Source organism: Branchiostoma belcheri, unplaced genomic scaffold (genome assembly GCF_001625305.1).
Source record: "Branchiostoma belcheri isolate BF01 breed outbred unplaced genomic scaffold, Haploidv18h27 scaffold95, whole genome shotgun sequence".
NCBI classification, from domain to species: Eukaryota; Metazoa; Chordata; class Leptocardii; order Amphioxiformes; family Branchiostomatidae; genus Branchiostoma; species Branchiostoma belcheri.
The window spans coordinates 1,233,299-1,244,769 of NW_017804631.1; the positions used below are offsets into that span (position 1 = coordinate 1,233,299).

Sequence of the window (11,471 nt, forward strand, 5' to 3'; positions counted from 1 at the left end):
GTGACTGTCAAAGATCACAAATTTGCTGAGGTATATGCTGTCTTGTTAGCTTATTTTTCTCCCAGATGTAACAAATGACACTGGTCACAATGTACCTAATGTAAGATACAGTATAATAGCCATAAATGATAATATAATGTATCTATGGAATATTGTCTGAATTTCTGATTGTTATTTTCCTGAAAATTTTGCAGATCAGCCATACCCTCCAAGAAATGTTAGGGTCACAGATGTCAAAGGAGAGTCCATCACATTGACATGGCTAGAACCCCTTAAGGTCAAAGATGTCAGCCCAACATCCTACAAATACGTCATTCAGATGTGCCTCTATACTGATGGCAACAACCTGAATGAATGGACAGAATGCTATACAACAACAGAGCGCAAGTGTACAGTCCAAGTTCAGCACAATGGAACCTGCCGTTTCTGCGTGTCAACCCTTAATACAGACAAGAATGTCAGAAGCCTTCCACAGGAAATGGGTAAGAAATCATGCTTACCAAACCTGAAACACAGTCAGACAGAACATACAACGCCATTAGAGTTAGTTAATGTTAATGAGTATGTCTTCATAATGACATCATATTTAGGGATCACATGATTTCTAGCTGTCTTCTTCATCTGACTACTAGTATACCATGATGTTCTGGGTATCAAATTATTTAAAGCTCCTTCTCGTTGAGCTGCAACAGTGATTCGGTGTAGCTCACTTGTGTCCTTTCATCACATAAGTAATGGCACAAATGTACTACAGTCTAAGGTAATGTTGAATGTAAACTGAAAGAAGTCACTGAGTTGCATTTAATCATATAAAGAATTTGCTATTACTCTATCAAATCAGGATTTATCATCAGGCATGTTATATTTCATGGTAACATATTATATGTCATAGTTGTCCTTTTCACATTGTTGTCCTTATGTCCGTTTTACAGAAGACCCAGAGATACGTATTCACACCAAGCAGGGGAGTCCAAAGCCAGAATTGTCGAAACGAGCAAACGCTCACAACCGTCTACCAGGCTCAAAGACAAAAGGCCAGGAGAAAGGAAGCATAATTTTTGTTATGTCCTGTCAAGACATCAGTGGTCTCCGTGACCTGTGGATGAACTATAAGCTGGGGAACATGGAGCCATTCTTCAAGGAACTGCTTTCCTTAGAGGCTAGTGTTGTCACTGGCAATGGTGAACTTGACATTGAAATCAACGAAGAGGATTTCTATGCCTGTCGTCAACATCTCCTGTTGACTCATGCCCATGCCAAAGGATTTCGAGTTGTAAAAACAGGGAATGCCCGTTTCAAAGGTAAGATTACTTGTTGTTTGTCGGAACCATTTTTATTCAAGAGAGGCTCAAATGCCTTGGCCTGCAGGCCACTTTTCATTGAGGTCATCTAATTTATGACAAACATACATATTACAGGATTGAAGGAGTGGTATCCTCACACACACAGAAAAAAAAATTATTGCTGTGTATCATCATTTTGGACCATTCAGCTCCAGCACTGTCCTTGCCACTGATACCCATCCCGACAGTTGCCACTCATTGGCCTCACCAAGCATTTTACAACAAACACCACAGGTCACTTCTGCACATCTTGCTACTGCAAGGGCACACATACAGAGTAACATTTGATAGATGGTTTAAGACTTATTTGCAATGTTATAGAACATTAGCATTTTACCCACTGACAGGTTAATATTGACTACAGGAGGCCACATATAGTAAATAGCAAATATCACTGTCAGTGACAGTTATTGTAATTTATCAATAACTGTGATGTAATATGACTATTACCATCATCAGCTTGCACCCCAATGGGACTAAGTGAGGACTACCCTGTCTACTGCAAACCACTAAAGTACAACACAACCTGCTCACAGCTGGACTATCTGGACCCTGCAGTGTTCACTAGCCAAGGTTAGTATAGTCTGTGTATTTCGGTCAAACAATAACACCTGGGACAAAGTAAGATGCATCTATCTAAAACTAGATCTGAGTAAAAGCAACATAATAAAATGCATATGGGATGCTTGAAAATAGAATAGTAGGCTAAGCCACAATTATAGCAATGATATATCCACAAATAAATTATTTGCCCTAAGATTTTTATTTGTTCTTGTAATAACTATAATCATCATGCATTAAAATTCAACATGTAAAAAAATTAATACATCTTCAATGACATTATCTAATTGCATCCTATAGGAGCATCAAAAGTATCGACAAAGAAGAATTTAAACAGGACAGTGGAGTGGTTGTCTAGGACAAGGCAGAGGTCACCTGAGACAAGAGCAAGGTCACCTGACACAAGGTCACCGGAGACAAGGTCGGACAAAAAAGCTTACTTTCAAAGCCCTATACAAGGCATTGATTAGTATTCTAATATATGTATTGCAGCAACACTTATGGAATGACCAAAATATGTTTTTACATGATACTGAAAACATAACAATAAGGCCACACCAATTTAATTTCTTGGTTAACGGATTTTTCTAGAAAAATAATGGAGCGGGCGGGCAAAAAAAATAAAAATAAAAACAGGCCTATAGGCATATTATGGCCCAAAATGGTACGATAGGAGCCATGAAGTCAACGCACCAGGCTGGTGCAAAATTTAAACAATGAATTTTGAACTTTTAATAGTACCACTGCATTGAAAGATGGAATGACCGTAACAAGTAGTAAGAAAAGGACTGTTTTCAACTGTTCAGGGCAAAATATGAGCATTTTGCAGTTGATTCTGAATTTTTATTTTTATTTGCAAATCAGAAAAAAATGAAGCGGCAAATCCGTTAACCAAGAAATTAAATTTGTGTGGCCTAAGCAGGCAAAATTTTTTTCTCTGGGGAACACTTTCAGTTTCAGTACTAAAATTCCACAATAGGGAGCTATAAGACCCATTAAGTTGAAAGAGAGCATATTGATGCATTTATAATGGCAAAATGACTATAGATACATGTAGATCGAGATAGCAATAACAAAAAAAAAACTTCTTTTCTCAGCAAAGTATCAGAACCAGCAGTCACCTTGTTTGGAGCAGTTATTGGTGACGACGAAGAACTCAGAGACTGGTGAGTGATATATGACATGAATAAAGCATGTCCTGGATTTAGGATCCTGGATTTTGTCCTGTCCTTCAAATTTATATTTAACTTCATCGACTTCATCATAAAAATTCAAGATTTTCATCAATGTCCATGCAAGTTCCACAATTATAATGCTGTGTCTTTCAGTCAAAGTCAGCACGAAGATCACCTTAAGGCAGATGCAGCATTGTTGGTACATTGTTGGGCAGTCCCGGACTCAGCAGAACAACGCTTTGCATCTTCACTCAAAGTCAAGAGGGTACAAATAAGAGGTATGTATGGGAAATTCAGCTTGAAGCTTCTAGTCTAAGAGTGACACTGAAAAAAAAGCAATATTCTAGCTGTAGTACTTGAAAGAAAATGGTAAATGATAGCTACTCACACATAAATTCCTCTGACATATGGACTTTTACTTGTTGTATTATGCAGTTTACATTGTATTCAGCACTGGCACAAAGAGAATGAACTTTTTATGATTTAATTACAACTGATATCCAGCTTGAAAATTTTTTTGGTTCACTGTCCTAATTCTATGTTCTGTCATTTGAATTCTAATCACAATATCGGTGATGTACTGTTTACTGTATCTTTAAAATCTATAGGTGTCTTGGTTTTTCATCTGCTTCATATTTCTATTTTCAGTAGTGACCTTTGAAGTGAGGTTTGACTCCACAAAGCCTGATGGCTTTACAAAAATAATGGCACCTGGAAGTCAGCCTATCCTAGAAGCACTTCAAGATGATTCAAGGCTGCAATATAGGAAGTTCAATCTTGTAAAGGTCTTTCTAGATCCAGAGGATGATAGTAAGATAAAAGGGGAACCAAACCTTGGCAGCCCTTGCAGCAGCATTGCAGGTGGTAAGTTTAAGGCAAGATTTAACAAACAGCTCTCAGCTGGTCAAATACTTAGTGACTATAATGATGATGAATTGAAGTCTGGCAAGAGGTGCAAATTCTATGTCGATGTTAGTGAGCAAAGAAGTAAATCCAAGTGGATTACTAAGATGGATCCAATTAAGCTCCATTTCCCTGTTTTGCTGATTGACTGCTTACCTGATGACACTCTTCTGTCAGCTCTGCTGAGGGATGGTAGGATCAATGTCAGCAATGTGAGGTCCTGCATGCTCATTTACAAAACAAAATGTGGTGATAACAACATTGCCCAGCTGACAGATGATGTTCATTTCCATCATGATAATACCTTTGTGTGTACAGTCATTGATGAGCCACAGGTTGGTGAGGATGTTTGGGAAGAGGCAGTTCACAACAAAGTCCAAATTGATCACACTGTAGTCAGCAGCCTCACAAATGAAAGAAGGATTGGTTGCCCTAGGACAGAAAGTCCTGGTCAAAAAGAAAGAATTAATAACAGTGGTTCCACTCCTGAAGTAGGGAACCCATGTTCATGGGCAAACAACATTGAGGAAATCATACCGAAACAGATGAATACTGACCTTCAATCAAAAAAATCTAAAAGAAAAGAAATGATGAGAAGGAACAAATTGGATAAGTTTACTGATCCATTTGTTCACAATGTCAATCAGTGGAGCAATGGCATGTCAATCCAAATGATGCAGAGCCTTCTTAGCTATTCTAACTCTGTAGGAGTCCTGTTCAAAGATGATCATATGTGTGGGACATGTTTTAGAGTTGGCCCAAAGTTTATTCTGACAAACCATCATGTCATGGACATAGCAGGTCTGTCGAGTGGAAATTGCAGTGGTGCCTTTGTGCACTTTAACTACTTGGGAAATCTGCCGGATCCTAATGACAGTATCAGGTACAATGTTAAAGAAGTAATACACAGTCAGGATGAGTTGGATTACAGTTTTCTTGAACTGGAAATTCCTGAAAACAAGTTTCAGAGAGTCCAGGAAAAGCTGCCAGGCTTAGAGTATTTGATAGGGCCAATAAGAGAGGGAAGTACTGTGACTATTATTGGACACCAACTTGGTGGTCCCAAAAATATTGATGTAGGTTGTCCTCTTGTGAATCCTGCATATTATTCAGAGTTCAATCCAAATTCCACAGGGGGTGCTGATTTCTCGGCATTGGCAGACCCTAGAAGGGCTACATACAAGACTTGCTTAGGTGCTGGCTCTTCTGGGTCCCCGGTTTTTGACGAAATTGGAAATTTAATTGCTGTGCATACCCGTGGCTGCCTTTTGTATAAAGGATCTCCAAGCATAGTGGGACAAGGGATTACAATGACTGCCATTGCTGATGATATCAAAAAACACAATCCTGAATTGTTTACTTATTTCCCAAAGGGTTGATTTGATTTATTGGAATTGTGACAATGCAATAGAATCAGATAAAACACATTCAGGAAGCTATACGGGGTATGGTGACCCACACATAAAAGTTACAGAACAGGTAGCTTGACAAGATGAAGTGTGGTTAAGAAAATTGATAGTTTAAGATCCAGGGGAAACAAGCAGGGCTCACCTTGGAACAATTGAAAGAGTGCAGCTTGGCAAAATGTGGAGCAGCACACACGTAGAAGGCAATCTAGGTAATATGGAAGAATAAACAGTCAGTGCAATTTTGTACAGCAGCCACAATCATGCTATTCCTGCACAATTCCATTATTATTGCTCTTAGAGAGCTTAGGAACTATGTACTATATAATGTACTATAACATGTAATGTAATGTAATCATGCATTGTACATTGAAGCCAACTCAGTAAATGTATGTGCTTCATTTTATTGTAAACTTTTGTTGCAGATAACTGTTTTTTCTATGATGTGTTGAATGTTTTTCAGGATCTATGTATATTGTTATACTAAGTATTACTCACTCAAATGTGCAATTCAAGGACTTACATGTTGCATATTTCTAAGAATATACATTTGTAGATATATTATATGAATTGTGATCATCAGAAAATTGATGGACTACCAAAGGAAGATTTCAATGATCTTTTGGAACAAAAAATGCATTGTGCCAGTTTGCCTGAGAATTATGGAAAAAAAAGGACTCAGTCTCAAATAAAGAAATATGAAATATGATTTTACCTTGGTCTTCTTTGTGCTTGACTGACTCATTGCTAGTGTAAACATAAGACTACACATTAAAAACATTAAAAACAATTCAAGGCTAGAACTCTAAACAAATACATTGACTACATTGACATAGAATAGTTTTTTATTATCATGGCTAAGCATGAGAGAATTTCCATACTACTTTAAGCAGCTGCTTTTGGGTTCCTTGAACTCAATCAATGTGAAATACTTAAAACACTGGATACCACAATAATCCAGCATGAACTATGGAAATTAGTTCGCTGACAATATTCAGTATGCCCGACTTTATTCATTATTGAACTGTAACAGAGTTTTGACACTATCAAATGATCATTATTCTAAATATACAAACTGAATCTCAACAAAGCTGATGTGTTACACCGAACGGCGGTTATACCGACTATACCTGTACAGAATTGTGAAAAGAATTATTCACTGTGCCTTCTGAAGCATTTTGTATACAACTGTACAATGAAGTAGCCTGACTAAACCTCGCTTTTCGCCAGCTCCCTAGTTAGTCCACTAGGGAGCCAGACAAAGAGCTTGCCAATGGGTTTCACAGGCTATACAAGGAAACAGTTGAGGAAACTGTTTACCATTACAGGTTCTGTTAAAATTAATGAATTAGCTTTTAAATTTCTTTAATACTGTCTATCATCATCAGTCCTGTGGCTCTTCAGCCCTAGCTTTTAACAAAAGACTTGCACCTGTGGCAATCCTCCACCAGTTTGTTTTTGTCCTGGTCCATGACCATTATGGATGCCCCTGCACCCTTCCATGTCACCTTAATAATTAAACAGTGCCTTGAATACAACTGCATACATGTAGTTTCTATGCATACCAATAGGTTTTATATTGTGTATCTGTCAATAGTTGGTCAATTTACTTTGGAAACTTTGAACTTTTGACAGAGTTCTAGTTCTCTTTTTAAATTGGCAGGTAAGGCACAATATATTTGAAGGGATACAGTAAAATAAGCACATTTACATTTCATACAAAACATACAGAATGCTCAACATCAGAAGACTTACTATTAGAATTTCAAAGCTATTCAAACACCTTGATCTTGCTCTCTATGGGTTTCTTACACACAGGACAGCCTGCTAACTGTAACAGACATGTTTCACAGCTGTTGTAGTGTCCACAGGGCTGGATCAAGTGGGACCTTCTCTTGGTGTGGCAGACAGAGCACACATAACGCTGGTTCTGTACAAACCAACAAAACAAAAGGTTGGAAAATTAGTATTGACACTTGCTAAGACGTTATGTTGCTTAAAATATGTGACAATTATTAGTATAACCATGGACACAAAATACACACAAGGAGAACAACTACGAGTGAACATATGTGCAGCTCTGTGGTCATATTAGCATTGAAAATGCATCCATTGGTTTACAAATCCTTTTGTCAAGAGTGATGCAATGTCTCATACCTGTAGCCTTCTCAAAACATATCTGGGTAATGTAGTAGTACCAGTGAGGCAAACACAAAATGTAAAGCATCAAAAACTTACATGTAGTTTCTCCATCAGTGTTCTCCATCATATCAGAGCACAGATTTGTGATGGTCTGACATGCACTTCTGTTGTGTTCCTGTCCCGGAGATCTGTCTGTTGTATTTCAACGTACTGTGTGATCATGGCACATCTGTGGAAAAAAAAGAAGCCAACATCAGTTAGTAGTATCATGTGAAAACATATAAATTACCTTCTCTACCTTCCTACTTATCTTCCTACCTTATGTATGCCAAAACTTAAGGACTGTCTCATACTCTAAGCGTTTCCACATAAAATGTGAAATATCGGCTCTGTCCTTGGTGCTGAACTCACTATTTATCCAACAGTTTAACACAATCATCACAAGTTATTGTTGGAGGTAACAACATTTACATGTGTATAAGTAGTGGGAGGATTTCTAGAAGAGTTAAAACTAAGACTACCTTCCAAAAATAGTTTCACCAGGTTAGTAAATATATATTAAAGATATGGGGTTTTTCTTTTACACAAACAAGTTATCTCACCTAAAGTGAGGGACGAGGGGGGTACAAATTCAGTTATGTTTTGGATTGTGTTCTCGCTGCAAAAGCGCCACCTACATCCACTACATGTAGCGGCATTAGCCGCAAGAAGCAGGACTCCAGTCAGAAGCTCTGAGGAAGGTGTCTGACAGACACTGAAATGTCAGCACTGAACCATCTCCCTCAGTCCCTCCCACACGTCCCAGTTTGGAGCATAGTTCCTCGTCAGGGACAGAGGGATCAACGTCCGCTTGGAACCCATCTTTCAACCTGAACCTGTGTGTGAAGAAAAGGTTTGAATCTTAAGGATGCACATGGGTTTGTATGTCTGTAGGACCACCAAGGTGTGTGTGGATGTATGGTATGTGTACGTGTATTTCTATACATACACTAAGTGACTGTCTCATCTTGACTGCATGTATCGTATGCAAAGAAAAGTCTTGGTTTGAATCTTAAGAATGCACATGTATGTGTGTACATGTGTGTGGGTGTGTAATGTGTATTTCTATGCTAAATGATTGTCTCTGATGATCTTGACTGTAATATGTACTAACGTTAGTAACTTAGTATGCATGCAAAGAAAAGTCTTGGTTTGAATCTTAAGAATGCACATGTATGTGTGTGTGTGGGTGTGTAATGTGTATTTCTATGCTAAATGATTGTCTCTGATGATCTTGACTGTAATATGTACTAACGTTAGTAACTTAGTATGCATGCAAAGAAAAGTCTTGGTTTAAACCTTAAGGTAAATTTTGCATTTGTATTGACTACTACATAAAAAAATCTTGGTTTATGTGAAGGTTTGCACTAAATGACCGTGTTGTCTCTATTTTTTGGGTAGGGAGCCACACAAAAATTAGTGCGATCAAATATGATTCAAAACGTTAAACTTCCGGGTTTAGAAAACACTGAATGGGCGGGAAAAAGCACCTTAGCGATCAACTTTTACCAAGGAACGTCCATAAATATGATCTCTTCATGTTTTACATCCTGAGATAATATCGAAATGAATGATTTCTGCATTCGTGAGGTGGTAAACTTGTCCGGTGAAGTTTTAAGTGTACCTTGCCCCCCTCCCATTCTTCACACACATAAGCCAAGTTACAGATAGTTGGGGCACTCTCTAAGCCCACAGACAGATTTCATCAGAACCCGTAAGTATTACAAAAGTCACAAAATCGGGGACAACTTACCTTAGAAGATGATATACCGAAGAAACCATCACAAAAGAAAGCGAAAGTTTCGCCGCCACTTTGAGGCCCCTTACGCTCAGCGCTTAGCTGTCGTATGATACATGAAAAGGTGCTTGAATAAATTCATCATAAAGTAACATTTTGTGATGAAAATAAGAGACCAAAAGTCATTGTACTGATAGAATTAATAGTGAAAAAAACGGATTAATTTTTAAAAATGGTATTTTGGTCACTCTTTTTGTAACAAAAGCTCAGTTTTTCAGGACTAAATTTTTACTAGATAGAAATATTAGCGGTTGCTAATATAGACAGGTTCGCGTTGTAGTGTAAGCTAAATCAGCTAAGGTTAAGATTGCACAACGGACGTGCCCCATGACCTTCGACCTTTTGGGGGTACGGCAAAGCGGCATTGAATTTTTGCTCCATGACTATCGGTATGGGATAGGATAGGGTTGATTCAACATACTACGTGAAAATGTGACAAAAAGACAGACTTTTGAAATTGAATGCTCCCAGCCTACTATCGGCCAGATAGCTTAGGGCACCTTCTTCCGACCAGAGCCGAGGATGAGTCACGTGGTTTACCGCGACCTTTCCCTACCCTGTGCGCCCACGTGACCTACCCTGTGCGAATGATCCTGGGAATGTGCAACTCGTGAATGCAGGCGTCAACAGCGCCCTCCCCACGCCTCGTCCGTCCGTTTTCGTGGGCAAATTTCTGCTTTTTTTAGAGGTTTCGGGACCTAAAAACTCACACCAGGGGGAGAAATAAGCCACATACGTTATTTTCATGGTAAACATCGCTAAAATGGACCAGCTGTATCACACCGAACGGCTTGTTACACTCAATCTTTGCACATTTGATTGCAGGAGTTGTTAAAGTTGAACACACCACAGCTTCAAGGCCACATACTCCTGTTTACCTGAGGGAGTATCGGTGTATGTAGCGCCACAAGCTGTGTCCTTGAGAGTGCTCAGACTGCCAACTTTGGCCTGAGGTTATGGCGAAGGGAAATGAGGTCACGGAGAACAGAACAGATTCGGACTATCTCTCAGCGGGTAGCTTCCTTATGTTATGGTCATATTTCGAAACGGCTTCCGGTCGAGCGGTTTTCGGGTCCGACAAGTATGATATGGCAAACGATAACACGCGATCAAGAAACAGGCCAGAGTTTTGCATCAGAAATCAACTTTATTTCTCTAGTATCTGTTACATGTGATTAAAATGTTAAAAAAGATAATTTCATACGAACACATACCGTAAGTTAATGTTTAAATTACAAATATGCTTGACTGTCTCATGTTCTCCAGCAATACAGTTTGTATATGTGTAAGGAGCCCCCCCCCTCCCCCGATTGTACGCTAACTGTATATTGTGACTGCCATGTTTTCGCAAAGTTGTGTTCCACATCCCTTCTGTACGCCTCAAGGACACAGTTGACCTTGCAACCACTGTACGTCTCTCAAATTGATAGAGGCAGGGTGTTACTGTAATGACAGCCGTTTGCACCGGAAGGAGACCGTTTGTAACCTGTAATTACGGCCAAGGTTCGGTAGTCACTAGTTCGGCAGTGTTGAACCGGATAACTAACAATGTCATGATTGTAAGACGAATAGCAGGCGGCGCAAGAAGGGAAAGCTTACCTCCCCCATTCCGGACATGGTTTGGCCCTCATGTCGATCCCTTCCTATGAACAAACTATATGTATCAAAGATATAGGAAATTGGAACGCTATATTGGGAGGGTTCCACAGCGTCAGAACCCGGTTCACCAAAAGGACGTGAACTCGGTGACGTTGACCTGAAAGGTTAGTAGATAATCCCTAAAGTGAAGGTTAATCGGAAAGAACGTGCTTTTTTTTCTCACAGCCTGGCACGCTACATTCCAGCGGAAAGCCTTCAAAAACATGACAGATTTTATCCAAATTGAAATATTTTGGCCAATCCGTTATTGCATTTATAATAGGAAAGAACAAATTTGTGTACGAATTTGGGTACAAATTTGGGTGCGACTTGGCGACCACCTGTTCTCTAGGACGCAGAACTTCATGGAATTTGAACGAAAACCTACGGCTCTAGGAGGTTGAGATGTTACCGACTCCATGATACCCTTCCTGCACATATCTAACGGTGGATCTCCATGCTCGTG

The 11,471-nt window shown here is 39.2% G+C and overlaps 1 protein-coding gene across 3 annotated transcripts; it reads left to right on the forward strand.

Moving 5' to 3' along the window:
- Positions 1-200: 200 nt before the first annotated feature.
- On the forward strand, positions 201-5,517 carry LOC109461702. Of its 3 annotated transcripts, none has more exons than XM_019758089.1 (7): positions 201-482; positions 933-1,301; positions 1,803-1,916; positions 2,205-2,325; positions 3,002-3,070; positions 3,233-3,357; positions 3,728-5,517. In XM_019758089.1, exons 1-7 carry the CDS (start codon positions 320-322, stop codon positions 5,359-5,361), a joined length of 2,595 nt encoding a protein of 864 aa, XP_019613648.1. In that variant the 5' UTR covers positions 201-319; the 3' UTR covers positions 5,362-5,517. The 3 variants fall into 3 exon arrangements, with proteins under 3 accessions (XP_019613648.1, XP_019613649.1, XP_019613650.1); XM_019758090.1 differs by having other exon boundaries at positions 3,731-5,517; XM_019758091.1 differs by lacking the exon at positions 3,728-5,517 and having other exon boundaries at positions 3,002-3,317.
- Positions 5,518-11,471: the final 5,954 nt, after the last annotated feature.

Excerpts from the sequence above, each read along its gene's own strand:
- LOC109461702 (XM_019758089.1), top strand. The coding sequence starts at position 320 with ATGTGCCTCTATACTGATGGCAACAACCTGAATGAATGGACAGAATGC. Across the intron at positions 1,302-1,802 it reads AGGGAATGCCCGTTTCAAAG|CTTGCACCCCAATGGGACTA; the intron begins GTAAGATTACTT and ends TACCATCATCAG. Across the intron at positions 3,358-3,727 it reads CAAGAGGGTACAAATAAGAG|TAGTGACCTTTGAAGTGAGG; the intron begins GTATGTATGGGA and ends TTCTATTTTCAG.